Genomic DNA, 18,947 nt, shown 5'->3' with positions numbered 1-18,947 from the left:
AGGAAAATGCTGCTGGTTTGGATTTTCTTGATTTAAAGACTACAAATGTGCCGAGTGTTTGTTTCCCCAACATCTGCTGGTAAATATACTGATAACCGGGGCCATAATTATATCTGAACAAACTGTAGAGGAAACCAGAGCATAACACAAAACCGTGACTTTGCAAAACCAAACTGTATTTGTTGCACATTGCCTGATTGAATCATTATTGCTTGGCAAACCAGATCTTGGCAAGTGTCCAGCAAACCAGGAATTTCAATCCATATTTGCATTTGGTTTGCCAAACATAGTTTGGCGGACTGTGGTTTGTTGGTACAAATCATGTTAGTACACAATTTGTACCAACAAATCATGATTTATGACATTGTGTATTCACAGGCTACTGCTAGAAATTACATTTGTGGGTTTACTAATGTCTGAAAGTAGGATGGAGTGGAGCTTTTGAAGCACAGTATTGAACCTTGCAACACCAATAATAGTTGGTTTAAAAACAGATGTGGATCTTCAAAGATTTTCAGGAACCATAGTTCTTTGTTTAATAGCTGCTTCTAACAGAGAGGAGAAATCTTTTTAAAAGCCCGAAAAAAAATAGAAACCAGAAATCACCAGAACAAAACTTTCAGTTCCACATTGTGGTGGGATACAGTCCCATGGAGAGATAACTAGCTTCTCTTGGACATTTTTCAACTGCCCTCTCCTGGTTGAATCATAAATTGCAGTTCACGCAAGCCATGGTTACATTTAAAATATCACATAAGAATAAAAACTTGGATCTGAAGGGAATGCCATGTCTCAAATTAAAGATTATCTGATTCACAATAAAAGTGGAATTTCTCCTGTTCAAGTCTCATAAAAAAGTGATGTGGCTGCACTTTAGGGCTCGTTCAGGTCAGGAGATAGGAGCTTCCGGTGGCCTAGGGGATAAAAGCCTCGTGACTTGAAGGTTGGGTTCCTGACCTGAAAGCTGCCAGGTTCGAATCCCACTATCTCCCTCTATCAGCTCCAGCTCCATGCGGGGACATGAGAGAAGCCTCCCACAAGGATGGTAAAACATCAAAACATCCGGGCGTCCCCTGGGCAACGTCCTTGCAGACGGCCAATTCTCTCACTCCAGAAGCAACTCAGGTTGCTCCTGACATGAAAAAAAAGGTCAGGAGATTGTTTGACTCCGTTATGGACATACCCCTTTTTTTCAAAATTTAAATACCACTACTGTTTTGTTTGTTTTTAAATTTGCAGGTCAATGAGCTGCAGAACCTGACGGCAGCCGAGGTTGTTGTCCCACGGGACCAAACCCCCGATGAGAATGAGCAAGTCATTGTCAAGATCATCGGGCATTTCTATGCCAGCCAGGTAGGTGTCAAATGGGGGTAGTTGAGAATAGTACTAAACATTTTCAAAATTGAACCTACAGTAGAGTCTCACTTATCCAAGCTAAACGGGCCGGCAGAAGCTCGGATAAGCGAATATCTTGGATAATAAGGAGGGATTAAAGAAATGCCTATTAAACATCAAATTAGGTTACGATTTTACAAATTAAGCACCAAAACATCATGTTATACAACAAATTTGACAGAAAAAGTAGTTCAATACGCAGTAATGTTATGTTGTAATTACTGTATTTACTAATTTAGCACCAAAATATCTCGATATATTGAAAACATTGACTACAAAAATGGCTTGGATTATCCAGAGGCTTGGATAAGCGAGGCTTGGATAAGTGAGACTCTACTGTATTAAGGCTATGGCCAAATTTGGACATAACGGAAAACCAAGGTTAATCATAGAATTATAGAATAATAGAGTTGGAAGAGACCACATGGGCAATCTAGTCCAACTCTCTGCCATGTAGTGTCAGCAAGCCATTTCTCCTCCAGCTCATTCTGGGAGAGATGAACAAATATATCTCTTCCATATTTAAACCAGAGTATGTTGCTATAGCTGACAAAGAGACATAACTTTAGTTTTTTTCCCTGATGGAAGAGATAGGCAATTGAAATCAGAGATAGGAGAAGTGTTGTTTCTTGGACTACAGCTCACTGAATTGGAAAACTGTAGCACACAAAAGTAATTTTTTCAAGCTGTGAGGTACTAATTTTTAACAGAAGCCATCTCAAACATTTGAGCTAATTTTCCAGGAACCAATATGCTTGTTCCAAATGTGATTCATTTGTTCATACACAGTGCTGCAAAAAGCCATATCTCCCAGAACGTCAGCCAATATGACTAGGGATACAGAAAAATTCATCTGTTGTATTAGGCTAGTACAGTGATTTGGGCATTTGGTGTCTAAAAGGTTGGCATCACCTTTGATATAAATCTGTTTGTCCTCTGATTCTCTCTTCCCCCCCCCCCCTTTTTTTTTCCCTATCAGATGGCGCAACGCAAAATACGTGATATCCTCGCTCAGGTGAAACAGCAGCATCAGAAGGGACAGAACAGCCAGACACAAGCGCGAAGGAAATAGGAATTTGCTTTACCCCGGTGTGTGAGAGAAAAAGAGAGAGTGAGAGAGAGAGAAAGAGAGAGAGAGAGATGGACAAACGAACGAATGAACGACATTGACAACGGATGAAACAAAGCCAAGCAGAAAGAGTGATGAGCTGATGCAGGAACCCTAAGAGTGGCTGGGAATCAGTTTACCATAGGCGGGTATTAGGAATTATTTTTTGTAGACGGGTGACAACGTCTCTTAAGCCAAAGCAGTTGTGATTGGCTCCTCAGGCATGCTTTCTGTGTGTGCATGCGCATGTGTCTCTTTGCATATGTGCATGTAAACCACACACAGATATATATGTTAGGGGTGAATCATGGATCAGCCAATTGGGTAAAAGAATTCTAATCCAACCCCATAGTCTGAAAAACGCTGTGCAGTCTTTCTGAGATTGTCCAGTGGGGCAGGAATGGTCACACATGCAATTTGCTGTGCCTTTACCAGAAAAGGGCAGAGAAAAGGAGTATTTGGAAACCTTCAACACTTCCTGGCCTCAATGCAAATAGTTCAAGGTTTTATTTGGACATCCAATACCACCACACCCCATCACCAAAGAAAGCATTCGGTTTTCCCGTTGGCAAGGGAAGGAAATTGAGGAGGACCAGATTTTTGAGAGTAGTCTTCTCAAGTTTCTTGTCCTCCAAGTTTGTTAGCCAGGATGGCTAAAGATGATGGGGATTGTAGTCCAGCACATTAGAAGGGCACATGTTTGGAGAAATCTTTCGCATCGAGTTCCAGGGAAACAATAATCTTAAATTATTTTTGGTGCCTATGCTATGACAACGATGAAAACCAGTGTAATGTTGTACAAACAGGTTATTTGATTTTTTTCTCCCAGTAACCATGCCTCCACAAAGATCGGCTGTATAATATTTTGACCTCAACTACCCAATATGTGCTGTACCAGATACCTTAGCTGCCATGGTCTCTGTAGTTAAATCAGTCTACAGATATGATTGCAAAGTAGAATTTGTCAGTACAGACACCTCACCAAACTATATTTCTTTAGTCTGCAGTTTTATAACTGTTCATCTGGGATTGAGGGTGTGTCTACACTGTAGAAATAATGCAGTTGGCATCACTTTAACTGCCATGGCTCATTGCTATGGAATCATGGGAGTTGTAGCTTTTCAAGGTCTTTAGCCTTCTCTGCCAAAATGTGGCACTAAATTACAAATCTCAGGATTCTATAGCCTTGAGCTATGGCAGTTAAAATGATGTCAAACTGCCTTAATTCTGCAATATAGATGCATCAATGGAACTTACTTCTGAGTAGGCAAATACAGGATTATAGTGTTAGATGGATTTTGCCGTAAATTGGACCAGTTCCCTTGAAACATTCGCTTTTACCTTTGTCAGGCAAAGTGTTCATATTAATTAAAAATCAAGAAATGAATAAATATCCAACAAGGTACAAATCCTGGTGGAATACGATGTTACACTGTTGAAGAAAGGCAGAAATTGTTGCATGTGTATCAGTTTTTCTACCCTTCAGCCCCAGGCAAAACTTTTTAAAGTGTAGGTTGGATCTAGAGGGGTTTTCCTCCAGTGTTAGAAACTTCTGTCCCACCAAAGGCATTTGAGTTTAATTTTTTAGTAGGAGGCTCATCCAGTTCTTTTAAAATGTAGTAATCCAAGTCAGATTTTAGTCTTAAAATGCAGGTATGGCTCAACCAATTTTTAATTGATTTTTAAAAAAGGGATATGGTAATTTCACCTTATTTTTTTAGAAAGATTTTTTCAACTCCAATGTCCTTCTTCTCTTTTGCAGGTTTACACTTTAAGGTAGTTGTTCAGACCACAGCAGAATACCCATCCCAAACATGCATCTCTCAGCACCCATCCCTAAAACATCCATATGCATCTCAGGGTTTCTGTGTTTGCCTATGGTTTGCACACGCATTGCATGATTTGAGCATTCTGCTACTTATCTTTCTGAATAGCCATCTCCTTCCTGCCCCATGTTCTGCTTAAAAGAAGCCACAACTGCCAGCTGCCTTTCTAGTAATGACCTCTTGTTGTTACTTTTGTGTGTGAGCTTGGACATGTTACATTTGAAAACTCCAATTCCCAGAATCTCCTAGTCAGCGTGGCCATTGGTGATTCTAGGAGCTGTAGTTCAAAAATGAATATTTCCAAACTGGTTCATTATTTGCAGGCATATACCATTAAATATGTTACTTTTTAAAACTACAACTCCTAGAATCCCTACTGGCCTTGTTGACTAGGGGTTTTTGGGAGTTGTAGTTCCAAAAAAAGGTAGGATTTCCACACTCTCGCTTCTGCCATTTGATGGTATATGCCCAGAGGCAGCTTGAGAAGGCAGTTTATTGATGGGGGCTGCCCTCAGGATACAGCAAGGAAGTGAGCCAATTGCCCCCTTCTGCTTTTGGTTGCCCATTCCCAAGGCTACCTCTGTAACCTGCATCCATTACCTCTTAGGCTTGATCTACATTGCGAAATAATTCACTTTGAACTGCATTATATGTGTCTATATTGACCATGTATTGTAATGCAGTTCAAGATAGATGATATGACAGTGTAGATTCAACCTTACTAAATTAACAGGGAGCCATTGATTGCTTGACTTTTGTGGAGTGGTGAGGTAGTTGAGCAGGGTGAAATTGTTTGCAAAACTTATTCAGATATCCCTCAGATCACTTGCCCTCCATGATTCTTGATGGCCCAGGCTGTGAGCTGGAAGTCTCCCCAAATTTTCCTTTTGTAAGATGACAGTTGTCTAGAATGGTCAGGGCTTCTAGGCATTTCAGAGACCTCTTTCCTCCATCACAGTGGTTCTCTACTTCTGGAGGTTTGGGGGGAGAGGAACCCCACTTGGTGACTGAAAGAGTTCTTGAAGAGGCAGAAGCTCTTACTATTTTAGATATAATGTCTCTCTACCTTTATAGGAACCTCATAGACATACCAAAAAGAAGAAATGCTTGCCTTGATCCAGAGATGGTTCAAGAATGTAATCTACAGCACAGGTGGATATATTGCTCAGGGATCTTGTGATCTTATTTGCTCATTCTCCACTTACTGCTTGAGCGATTGTCTCCTCTACGGAACAGATTTTTCTGCATTCAAATGGGAATCAAGAATGGTGCATACGATTGCATTCTCTGGATCAAGGCAAATGTCTTCCTGATAGATCATAACTACCTGCTTTGAATGGCTGATTTGGGGACTTACAGTGCAATCCTACACATTGAACATAATATCTCAGTTGGACTTAACTCCTATTAAGTATGTATAGGATTTCACTGTTGAGTGCCTGATTCCCTAGTTTATAATTCCTGCCAGGGTACCACTATAGGAAGCAACCTAATGTGTATTAAAAAAAAACCAGGGAGAGGAGATCTAAAGATTATGTTTTAAATTAATACTTTTAGGGATGATTGGATTGTGTTTGGGGATTTGAGGAAAAAAATGAAAATGGGGGGGGGGGGGGAGGGAAGTAAGATTAATCTGAAAGTAACTTCTTACAAATTGGTTTGATGTTAAATAAATACCCCCCCTTTTCTAATTTTGGAAGTAGGAAAAAAATCTGCCAGAAAATATTGAGTGTCTTTATGAGGCGATACCAAATATAGACATCAGAAGAATGTAATCTGGTTACTGATCCCAGTCACTCTTATGTGAGCTTTTAAAAGAAAGAAAAAATGATGAAAATGTATATACAGTGGATTTGTATTTTGCGGAGGACGAGAATTGTTTACCTGTCAGCCTGTGCACAGGACAAAGTTTTATCTCTGCGTTAAAATAGGCTTCAGTCTTGTTAATATGTATTTTTTCCTCCAGGGTGTACCAGAGAGCTTTGAACTCAGATAAACCCAATGCTAATTCTTCAATTTGGACCTAAAACGAAACTGCACTACTATTGTCAAGAGTATGTGATAATATCTTTCCCAACTCCCCCCCCCCCCTCAAAAAATTTTTAAAGCCTGCAAACCTGGTTCAGTGTCATGTTGCATGAGAGCTGGACAATCTATTGAGACACATAAATAATTTGTGTTGGGGGAAGTGCCATGTCTACGCCAGGCAGTTTGCATGGTGGGCATGGATAGAGCTAGGGATAGTTGCTTTGAGGGCTACAGCTCTTAGTGGCTTTGCTGCCACATAGATTTGGGGTGTTTCAAAGATCTGGAAATGGGTAACTGCTTGGCTAAAGTAGTTGTTCCATACCCTGGTCAGATGGCAGTTCACGCAACCTTCTTAAATTGATGAAAATAATCACATCGGAGGGTTTTCATATCATTTGGAAGCTGCTGTGACTGCCTGTTTGATTTGAATATAGATATTCTGGATTAAATTGATTTCTGGGTCTCAAGCTCTCTTACTGGAGGTCAAATTCTGTTGAAATGATCCAACATTGGCCTAATGCTTAAATTACAGAGTAGCCAAACATTTGAGGCTAATGATCTCAAGTGGATTGCTAACTATATGAGTTTAAGATCATGTCTTCACTCTTAACAGATGAAATTTTGCATTATAAGAAGGATTGGAAATAAGGATCTCACAGGGCGAAGCAACCCTGTTCACACTGAAATTGAAATACATACATATATTTGTAAACTAGCAGAGAAAGACTTTTGTTCTGATTTAACATCGATTATGTCCAGGTTTAACCAAGATAATTGAAACTGGGTCAATGTGTCCCATTGAAAAAGACTTGGGATCCAAGTTGGGCTGTATGACACCATGCCCATGAAGTTCCAAAGTATTTCCATGTGCCTAATACTCAACTGAAATACCTTTGAATTTAGACTAAAGTGGCTGCATGGATTTTGCTGTTTTACTCTGAAACAGTTACTGTCCTTTTTATGCCTTGCGACCAAGAGATGTGTGCAGAAAAGGTCAGGCAATGCTGTGTGATTTTAAGGGAAAGGAGGAAAGAAAAAAGAAATGAGAGAAAAATGGGGGGAAAGAAGCTACCTCAAGGTATGAACTTACCTCAGCAATTGTTTTGTTTTTGGGCTTGCTGATATTTTATATAAAAGCTGATAGTCTTGAATATTTTATTTTTTTAATGAAAAGAGAAGTTAAGTTTCATAATTTCTTATGAGCCAGAAATTGTTATGCAGGTCGGCAGTGTTATGAGCTCTCTATGGAGAACGACAGAGACTTTTCAGACGTAGCGGAAAAGATGGCGGATTTCTCTCACCTGCCCTCCCCACCCTCCACACCATCCCAAAAAGTTTTACTTTTCATCCCTTCAGTACAACAATTTAATGTTATAATTATACCCCTAAAGAATATGGCCAATTTATAACTTGCACATTTTGTTTGCAGTGTCCAAGTTGTTAAGATCGCTGTGATAACACAGTCTCCACAAACTATGTGTAAACGTTACACAACTGGCTGCATTTTATGTATACTTAATTAGAAGTTAGGATGAGTTTACGTGATCAGTTTAAATCAGGCACGGGCAAACTTCAGCCCTCCAGGTGTTTTGGACTTTAACACCCACAATTCCTAACAGCCGGCAGGCTGTTAGGAATTGTGGGAGTTGAAGTCCAAAACACCTGGAGGGCTGAGGTTTGCCCATGCCTGGTTTAGATGACTGTCCTCTTTGGTTGCTTATCCAAATTGAAATGCAGACCTCTTGTTTCTCTGTATCTGGATTATCAGTGTTTACTCATGTGTTCTATTCCAAAACTGGGTGTATTTGGCACTAGGTGTTGCTGAAGTGCCATTTGCTCAGAAAATGGCAGTATAGCAACAAAATACCTCCTCTCAAAACAGCTGGTCCTTTATGTTATCGAAGGCTTTCATGGCCGGTATCACAGGGTTGTTGTGTGTTTTCTGGGCTGTATGGCCATGTTCCAGAAGTATTCTCTCCTGACGTCAGGAGAGAATACTTCTGGAACATGGCCATATAGCCCGGAAAACACACAACAACCCAGCTGGTCCTTTGTTGACTCTCTACAGTAGGGAGAAATGTATCTCTTCAGCACTATGTGACTGAGTATTTTTTTTCATGTTCACAAGCAACCATGTCAAAGGACAATCAGAGAAAGACAGAGAATGGCATTCTTTTATTGCCTAAACTCATCCGCTGCATTGAACTCAAGTATGTTTGGGATGCTCAGAAGCCAGCTTGTGGGACTGCTTGTTATGAACCACCTTGTGAAGAAGCTCAGCCAACACTTGACCTTGCAAATATTTGGCCCTCTTTTCCGCTATGGTGCTGTGAAATATTTTACAAAGATTACCTCCGTTTTACTGAGGAGAAGCAGTCCATTTTTAAAAAAGAAAAGAAACGGGAGCCAAATTTTGGTGTGGCTTTTTGTACATTCTCAAGGACAAGATGCAACCCTAGCTGCCACTCTTTGAAAGGTCTGTGGGTTTTCTTTTTAATATATATATTTTTAAAAGTCACATTTGCTATGCTATACTTCATTGCACTTGGAGCAGATAAACCTCTCTGAATGTAACTTGTCAGAGGTCAGTGGTTTTAAAATTAGTTCACAAGGGGCCAACTTGGCATTGATCCTGGCCAGATTCAGGGTTCTTGAGAGAAGCTGTTATTAGGCCTTTTAATGTATACTGTTCTTTTTTTAAAAACAAGTATCCCTTTTCTGTACAGATTGGATGTAGATGGGAGAGGTGCAGAAACCCCAAACCCCTGATTCCAGAGCCATTAAAATGTACAAGTTTTCCCTTTGACACCAAACAGAGTTAGACAAATGGGTTTCTAATCTCCTTTTCCTGGCTGGAAAACCTTGAAACAGATAATAGTTGTTTTGTGGGTGAGGTTTAGGCCCTTTATAAGCATAAAAAGTTATGAGATGCTCTCTGTTAGGAAAAAAACCCAAAAATGGATAATGAATTGTGAAGGGAAGGAGAAGAGAGTGTTGCTTCAAATTAATTAATTGTTTTTTACATTCAGAAAAAATTGATGAATGTGTGTACGTGTGTCAGGGGGAGAAATCTAGTTCTTTAAAAATCTCTTGACTTCTCTTGCTTTTAATACAGACTTGCATAAATCAGTTACTTTAAATAATTATTATTCAGACATCAGCCATAGCAAATAAGGTGCTTTCCAACAGCAAGCAATATTTTGGTGTTTGGTTCAAATTGTATCCTTTAAAGGGGTGGATGAAAAGACATTCTCCCCACCTTACCCCCAGTGCTATTAAAATCAAATTGTTACTTCGCTCTCTAAAAAATTCTAGTCAAATGCATCAAAGTTGGGATGGGACTGGGGACCTCTGGCATTTTTCAAATGAGCATAAGATTTAACTATCAGTTTCAAAATCCTGACTTTGGTGCTGGAGTTGTCATTGCCAGAGCTTTTTGGAACGACGGCTTCCATAGTCCTCCAGGCGGTGTGACAGCTACCGGCCATAGTGACTGGGGAACTTGAGAGTTGTCGTTCCCCAAATTAATATTTCTAAACTGTGCCCTGTGCGAGCTATTAATATCCATCCAAATTCCATGTATAGTACTTGGGGAACTGAAACTAGTGTTGCCAGCTGTGGAGGATGTATTAGGTTTAAAGAATTTACTTAGCTATCAGCGATAGGTGATGGCAGTGACTATTAGACATTGCAGTGATAGATTGCTGTCCAAAACTGGCAAAGCTATTAAGAGTGGGATTTTTTTTGTTTTGTCTTTGGCTTGCTTTCAGACTTTAAAAAAACCCCTGCACAGTCATTGGAATTATGTCAAACCATGGCTTGTCTTTGATCTGGCATTTTTAGCACTAAATTGTAGGGTTAGTGCAGGATTTTTGATGCTTTAAATGTTCGCAGTAGGAACTTTTCTTGGGTGCTTTATGTTTTGGAAACATACCTGAGCTTGCAAAAGTTACTTCTTTGGATCACAGCTCCCCAAATATCTGTGCTGTCTTGCGTAATTGGAGAGCTTTCATTCAGAAAAGTTGCTCTCCCAAGCTCTGTGCCATAAGGGTCTTTCAGATTTCCTGCATTCAAGTCTTTATTTGAGGTCGGAATGGGGCCGAATTTGCTCCTCTTGGCATGCTACTGCTGTCTCCTGCAGTCTGATTGAGTTCTTCTTCTTACTCTTTTGAATTTCAAAAAAGGGGCAGAAAGGATATTGGCAGGAGCTATTGTTGACTTAGAACTCCCCATCTCACCTTCAGCCTGATGCTCTCCTAAGTTGATGTCAGCCTTCTCTGATTGGACACCCTCCATATACATTGGGCTACAAATTTTACCATCCCTAGTTGGCATCATTGTTTGACTGAACTGGCCAATTATGATAAGGATTGTAGCCTGAGATGTGGGATGTCACTAACAGGATGTCATCCAATTTCAGAGATGGGCAATACGCAGCTTGCAAGCTACAGGTATCTTCTTTGGTTTTGGAAACCACTGAAACCCCATCCCCACAACACAGGCACACACTGAAAACCCTTTTGCTTTGAAAAGGGCACGGAGGACCTTCTTTTACAAAATTAAAAACATTTTAATCACACTGCTCAAGGAAAGATTCCCCATGGGCCTTTTTTAAAAGCAAAAGTGCAGAGGGAATTTGTCACAATGATTAAATTTTGTGACAAAGTAGAGGATGAGCATTCAGGTAGGTATGGAGCTGCCACTGAACCCCCCTGAAATCCTAGAAATTGCCTGGCCCTAAACAAAGGTAGGAATCATGTGGTCCTCCAAATGTTGAGCCACAATTCTTAGCATTCTCAGTATTGGCTATACTGGCCTGCAAAACAGCAGCACATGATAAATGCTGTAATATAGCATTCTTTAAAACTTAAGTTTAAATTTTCCTCTTGTTAACTTGATCATCATCTCCACTCACAGAGCACAGGAGGCAGTGGTACATGAAAAGAATGAGCCAGCACATTGAAACTTCTAACAGCTAATAGGTTTTGGCAGATTTAATTTGGGCCCACACTTTGGTTCTCTTTGGACCAAATATGGAGTATGTTTAAACATCATGGGGACAGTTTTACTTTGATGATTTTAAAAAATTGCAACATCTGTTGGCTTACTAGGTTAGCCAGAATCATAACCCACTTGAAAGTATTGGCTTGTTCAAGAGAAAGGCAAAACCTTTGTTTAGCTTGCTTTAAAATTAAAAGAAGAATACTAGGATTTAGATCCAAAGCCATGAGGAGAATAAATCAAAGGAATTGTAGGAATTCAAAGCCATTTATCTGAACAGACTTTGGAAAGATTAGATAAAATCAGGCCTTTTCTTTCTTGTATAAAAAGATTTGTGCCAGATGTAGATTTTTTATGGCTTATCAAAGAGGAAAAAAGAAAACTGAACTGTAGGAGGCTGTGTCATAACTTTATTGCTTTGAGGATACGAAAGTGTTTACTAGCTATGGAATTTACACATGCAGAAACTACCTCAAACTTAACAGTAAGTTTTTCAAATCAGGGTGTGCATATGAGTGTGTGTAATTGTTTAAGAGAGAGAATGATTACCATCCATTCTGAGACTGTAGCTTCACATAAGCCTTGAAGAAGAAAATGGTCCAGGGGCCATTCACTACATAGTTATAATGTTATTCCACTTTAACATCCATGATTCTATCCTCTGAAGTCTTGAGGTTTGTATTTTGGTGAGACACAAGAATGGTCTGGCTGAGAATTCCAAGTATGGCTCCCAAAACTTCCAGTTCCAGGATTGCATTGGACAGAACCATGGCAGTTAAAGTGGAATCATACCACTATAATTGTGCAGCATAGAGGAGGATCCTCTGTTAACTCCTTTCCATAAGTAAGATGGTAACCTTAAGAAAGAATTTATGGGTAGCGTCTGCAGTGGGGCTGGTGGCTTATGCAGTTGGGCTAGAACTTGCTTTTCCTTCCCACAACTGTCCTGCAATGTCCAATCTTTCACTTTAGTAGTGGTGCAGTAGGATCCAGTAAGCCCACTTTGAGTAAAGAGGTTCAACCACATCTTAGTTCATTCCTAGTGAATTCAACACATATTAAGTTCTGCAACAAGGAAAATCTATATTGATCAAGTGGAAACAACAAAAAATTTAATTTTGGCACTGGTTTCATCCGGTGACTTTGCACCTTGACTTGATGATTGCTGTGAGCTAGAATTGTGCCTGTTCTCACTTAACGTCTTTGTTTTGTGGAAGCTGGACTTGTAGGCCAAAGTAGATTGGCGCACAAGCTGCTGCTTTATAACCAAATCAGGCCAATCTGTATAAATTAGTAGTATCTGTACTGACTGGCAGCTGCCCTTCAGGATTTTGGATAGTGCTCCTGACAAGACTAGATCAAACAAAAGATGGAATCTTGGATGTGTTACAGATAAAACATACACTCTTTTGCTGAGCTGTGCTTTTCCCCATTTCCCCTTATGGGCTCATCTAATTAATAAGCTGTGCCTTTCCCCAGTTTTTTATACTTTAGAAGATAAATATCAATTATTATATATTCCTCCCAGCTTAGACTATGTAGAACAGCACTGCCAGATTATTGTGGCAGTAAAGCAGAAATAATTAAAAGGCTCAGTTTACATTGGCAGGGGAATTAGATCATCAGATCTCTAGGTAAATAGATAACCTAGGGAATCTGGTTCCCTTAGTGACCTCTAGTCCAGGGTCCATAACCCCCCATATCATCTTGTTCAGTAAAGTGAGACCAGAGCAAATCTGCCAATCTCTTGACAGATACACTTGCAAGCCATTGACTGTGATAATGCTCATCAGTCAGAAGCACTGCCACCATCACTGAAAGGGAAGGGGAGCCATCTAATTATGGGAAATGGGTTGTTGACGAGGAGAAGAATATTTTTAAATAGCAAGCATTCTAAAGAAATTCTGCACCAGCTTCTAATCTCTGTGATTAGGAGATGCAGTAGCTGGTAACAATTGAACAGCACAGTCCTATGCATTCTTCTTTCCACACACTGATATTACCTTGACATAAGTCCTAAAAAGTTAAATGGGTTTTTACTTCAATGTAAAGTCTATACAGAATTGTGCCTTTAAGATCCAGTCCAGGAAGTTCTCCTGCATAAGCCTCAAAGAAATGCATGGAAGATGTGAATAAGCACTGTCAATATGGTTTGCTTAGGGGGCTTCTAGTAATTTCTGCGATTCTGAATTTGATTCTGATTTGCTTCAAGTTGAGAGTGACTTTGATTGATAGCACGATCCCTTCCAGTTTTAAATCAAGGTAAGATTTTCAGGGAGCTGGATTCTGCTGCACCTAAATCTAGCAGAAGGAATCATTTTGATCTGCAGACCCCTCAGAAGAGATGTGAATGTAGTTGATCTTGATTTCTGTTTCTGTGGGAAACAGAACTGGAAGGATCCTGAGGTATTTTGGACAGGCATGCAGCAGGCAGTTTGTTCTGGGGCATTGTGCCAAGAAGGCATTTTCTGTCACCATGTTACAGGATCTGAAATTGTTGATAATCAGCAGGTTTTCCGGAAGGTCCATTTAGCTGATGTATTATTATATGCCCCAAACTCACCTAAATTGGTTCACAGCTGTTCCATTATGATTTGTTAGTGATAGCAGAACTTGGACAAGTTACCTCTTTAGACCAGAATCCTTTTGGTTGCTCATTCTGGTGTACCTTCTTATGCATTAGTTTTGTCCAGCTGTAAAACAGCAACTGGATAGTGTTGCCACAGTTGCTCTTTTGATCCAAATCACAATTGATTGGCTGATGAGGAGGTTGCTGGGAGAGCTGAATGACACCATGAGCCAGCTGAGAGCTGTTGTCCTCTCAGATCTTTCTGCAACCACACTAGCAGAGCTTTGTGTTCCTTCAACATTAATAGGACCTTGGTCTCAGACTACACCTACCAGAACCATCAGCTGCCATGGGCACACTCTATGCTGGTTGGGAAGTTCTGAGACTTACAGACCAAATAGGTAATTGCTCCAATCTCTAGTACACCAAAAATAGGAAAACTTTGGCAAGAAGAAGAATGGGCAACTGTAGCGCTTTAGATGTTTTTGGACCATAACTTCCATCAGCCCTAGCCAGCATATCCAACAATATGGGGTAATTGAAGTTTCCATTCTTCTGACAACTAGAAGGCCACAAGTTGCACACCCGTGAAATTGGGACAGACCATATTTACCCAGTAGTACTTTAGAACATGCATTTGAACCATAATGGGAGCTGGTAGTTTATAACATTTTGGTCCTTTGTTGATCTTTCTCCAAAGATCTCTACTAAGAAGGAAGGCAGGGCAAAAGCCTTACAACAAGCTTATGTGCATACATCATGGTTTATCATTTGGTAAACAACTGTGTGGTTTGGTTTGCATAGCCAAGCTCCGTTGTCTTTTTTAAAAGGCAAACCTAAACCAACAGCAACACCCCCATAGAAGTCTATGTAAATCCTGCTGCTTTGCCCTCTACTGCAGATGTTTTTTTTTCTTAAAAAACAAACAAACATTTGACCTATTCAAAGATGAATACCTCTGATTTGCAGGAAATGAAGAGGGTTTTTTTTTGCAAGATGGATTCAGATTCAATACAATTGGCTGTTTTCCCAGTTCAGTGATGTGGCCACTTAAAATGTGGACCATGTTATTTCTCACACATTTAGGAAAGATTATCTCTTCATTTGAAGTATAGTTACCAGAAATTTCTCAGCCAATATGCTTCATGACCATGCTGCCTAGTAGATTTTTGGAGTTGTGGTCCCCCCAAAAAAAAGGTTTCCAAGATCTGCTGCTTTTAGACTAGTTGGAAGGCTGTGTGCATAAACAACGGTACATGCTAAAAGGAGAAAGTGGCTGACAAAGTCCAAAAGTAGAGCAGACCCATTCAATCCATTGTTGAGTGATGAGTCAACATATACATAAATCTAATGACTTAAATGGGTCATATCAAATCAAGACTAAAAGGGAATTTAATCCAGTAAAGTAAGATCCCTGTCCAAAATATATTTTTCTTCACAGAAAGGAAAAAGCGGCTTGTAATTTCCCACAGGTAAACATCTTTCAGAAGAACTTTGTAGCGTTTGCACAGATGCCAGCAAACAGTGAGAAGAAGAAACAAACACTTGTTCCTTCAAAAAGCATAGCCAGTTTTCACCAATATAAGAAGGACCAGTTCTGTTTTCTGTTATTTGCTTTCCAGGATTGGTGTGAATCCTCATAGTTTGTGCCATGTAGAAACACCTTATTTCATGGTTGCCAAATTCTGGTGGCATCTGTCAGCTAGTGTCAGTGCAGGGGTGGCAGATCTGCTCCATTTTTTAGTCTGAACTTCAAATAAGGTTCAGCACCTTAGTTTTTTTAAAGTGGAGACTGAAAAGTGAAACAGATTCTTCCCTTCCCCCACGACATCAGAGCCAACATTGCAGGATTCTCAAAGAAGATACTGTTAAATTGTCTATATAAATTTGAGCTTTTTTACAAACAGTGGACTTTGGTTTCATATTTAGACATTTGGATCTAATTGGTTTTTGATTTAGACACCAAGGTCTACAGTACACTTAAGTATGACTAGGACGAGTTCTGGCTGCTTTTCTTATCCAGAATAGCATAAGTGAATATGCAGGTTGTTAGACATGGGGACTAACAGTGCTGAATGTGTATGGGGAAATGCTCCTGATTGTGGGAGTGTTCTTGCACTGCCTTTGAACAGATACTCATGGGCATCAGCATATGGATACTTCTTTATCATTCTAGATAGTGTTTGATAGAACTCCTGGGAGAGGTCTGGATAAGTTATTGTTTTAGAGTACAGAACTATCTTACATGGATGATCAGTGGGATTCTGGAAGAGTAACATTTCCAATTTCAGCATCATGAGATTTGTGGCACCTACATCTGTTTTTTTAAAGCTTCCCTTGAAATAGCTTAGCTCCAAGGAGAATTCTGTCACAAAAAGTTCCCTATAGTTTTTAAAAAGACCTTATCGCATATTTCTTTCAGCAATAGGAATTCAAGCCATGGCCTGACTCCCCTTTCATTGCAGCCTTTCCATGTGCTGCGTGAAAGGCACACACCGCCTTCCCTGGCCCCATAACTTTTGGCTTCGGACTGGGTGCCTCTTCAATCCGCCTCCCCAGCATCTCAGCCAATATATCAGTCAAGACCCTCTTAAAAGTGCTTGTTGAGCTGCACTTCATATCAACTTAGGGGCATGATGACCATTATATTATATAAATATAACCAATTCGTGTTTGTTTATCTACCTCTTAGCACCAATAGATTAAATAAATAAAAAAATAAAATAACTAGGTAGTGATAATACAACATGCTGTGTAGCGTAGGGAGAAAAATACTGCCCCCCCTTCCCCAAAGAAAATTGTTCTGCTTCATTTTTTCCTTTTAAAATAAGAAAATAGAAACTATGGGCTCTCCCTGCATTTTAAAGCAGATTTGGTGAATTGTAGAGGGTTTAGAGAGGCAAGCTTTATCTGCATTTCAGGTCAAGGGGACTGCATGCTGTGCTGACTGAGCCAGTATGGCCCACATGCGCCAACATGGCTCAGTGGAGGCATAGCTGGGCAAAACCAAATTCAGGTTCCTGGGTAAGTTGTTGGGTCCTGATCCCAAGAGCAATGGGAGAAATTCGTGGCTGCGTGTCTACCCGTCTTCCAGTAAGATGGTATTGAAGTGATACATGCAGAAATGAGTAGATATCCCCGTTGTTGGAACTGGGTACTGTAGGTCATCAACTTGCAAGTAAGATTGTGTTTGCCGGCACTCTTCCCCAGCCTCAGTGCTTCAAGTCTATAAAATTGGACTAAATCAACTCATGTTATCCTGTCAAGCTCTTAGGAGGACACAGATAAGGGGGAATGGAATGGAGTTTACATGTTGAGAGCACCATAGAAACCATTCATGGCTATATGCCGCTGCCCCCAAACTGTTGGAATAACTACTTGTGTTCCCCTAAACCCTCCCACCACTCCTCTACAAGTTGATTGACCCTGATTTTTAAAATGTTTGTTAGTTTATAAGAGCTCTCAGATTTCAACTGTTCTCTTCTCTTCTATGACAGTTTTTTTAATTGCACCATATTTGTTTCTTCCCCGACCCCAATACCCTCAGAATTCACGATTCCCATTTTCTTTCCACATTCTTGGCATACATCCTGATGGAGAGTCCTATTTACCAGCAATTGATTGAATTGTGCCTTAAGAACCACAAGTGGATAGTCTTTTGTAAATCTTGTATCTCCCTCCATTGAGGGTGTTGAACAACTGCATCATCATATTTTTAAATATTAAACATAAATTACCTTGATGTATCGCTATCAACGGTTAATCAAAACAAGCTGAACCAAGACAGAATGGGGGAAGAATGAGAAAGATTGCCTTTTTGTTGGAGGAGAAATCTTGTACTGAGTATTTTGGGTCAAACTTTAGCTAACCAAGTGAGAATTGTCACAATGAGGTTTGTTTGGTGTTCCCTGTGGCTTGCCATCATTATCTGGTATACGGCCCCTGAACATAGAGGCTTAATCCAGTTATTGCTAATAGTTACTGTGACATACCTATTTTCTGTGCATTTTGGCAATGTCTCTTGAAACCCAACTCAGGCAAGTTAAACAAGAACAACTCCCAGTTCAATTGTGGATGATCTTATATTGAACTGTTTTGCTACTTGGGTGTAGGTTCTGATTATCTTCTGTCGCAGCAATCAATTGTTATCATCTTATTGGACAAATCATGTTTATTTTAAAAATTACACCCTTCTGTGAATTTGGACAAGAAATCTATCTGCTATGCTATACTGCAGTGACTTCAAGAAATATGTCAAATTGTTTTCTCCTTTCTGTTGGATGCAATTGAAATCATTGTGAGTTCAGCACCTGTCTCTGATAGGCTGTACTCTTTGACAATTTTCTTTGATCAACTGTAAAAGAATGTTTTTTCAGAGAAAAACTTTTCTCCCTTTAATTTCCATTTCTAATCTCTGTTCTTTGACCCCTTGTTTTTTTGTTTTTGCATGAGGCAGGTTAAGTTGGCTCAGATCCAAAGTTGTGATTACAGATGGACACTGACTCCATTTTAATCTTCCAGCTTGATATTTGCCACAAACTGCTTTACTCCACTGTTTCATTTTTTTAAAATAAAAGAAGAAAAAATGCCAATCTTTTAGCTTGTTCTCTGATTTAAGACTTAAATGTTTGTGTGGCTCTTTCAAGTGTGATTCTTCAAAGCTCACAGGTAAGGGGTTGGATGGCGAACTCTTGGTATTTCAGGTGTATGGGTCCTCAGAAGCCAGAATAGCCAATAGAAAAGGTTTCTGGGTAGCCCAAAAGGGCTTAGGGTTCCCCTCTGCTGTAAAGTGAGATTTATTATCTTTCTACTTCCACTGCAGATTTTAGTCAAAGTGACTGAAAGCGAACATCTTTCAGAAGGCTGCCAAGTATGTTCATGTCTAAAATGGGATTCGAAAAAATATATTCCTTGATTTGTAGCCCAGATGTCTCAGCCAGAATCAGAGTAGTGTTAATGGTTTGAATGTTGGACAAGGACTCTGGGAGAAAAGATATTTAGTCCCTCTTCAGCCATGGAA

The 18,947-nt window shown here is 39.8% G+C and overlaps 1 protein-coding gene across 2 annotated transcripts in view; it reads left to right on the top strand.

The window, feature by feature from the left end:
- igf2bp1 (insulin like growth factor 2 mRNA binding protein 1) overlaps window positions 1–18,519 on the top strand; it is a 94,309-nt gene extending 75,790 nt beyond the window's left edge. For both annotated transcript variants that reach the window (XM_008113503.3, XM_062958171.1), the window contains exons 14-15: window positions 1,240–1,353; window positions 2,375–18,519. In XM_008113503.3, coding sequence (XP_008111710.1) covers window positions 1,240–1,353; window positions 2,375–2,467 — 207 coding nt within the window. In that variant the 3' untranslated portion in view covers window positions 2,468–18,519. The remainder of the gene's footprint in view (window positions 1–1,239; window positions 1,354–2,374) is intronic.
- The last annotated feature ends 428 nt before the right edge of the window (window positions 18,520–18,947 follow it).

This window comes from Anolis carolinensis, chromosome 6 (assembly GCF_035594765.1).
Source record: "Anolis carolinensis isolate JA03-04 chromosome 6, rAnoCar3.1.pri, whole genome shotgun sequence".
NCBI lineage: Eukaryota > Metazoa > Chordata > Lepidosauria > Squamata > Dactyloidae > Anolis > Anolis carolinensis.
Note: the sequence above shows the minus strand (reverse complement) of the source record. Positions and strands in the feature narration are given on the sequence as shown.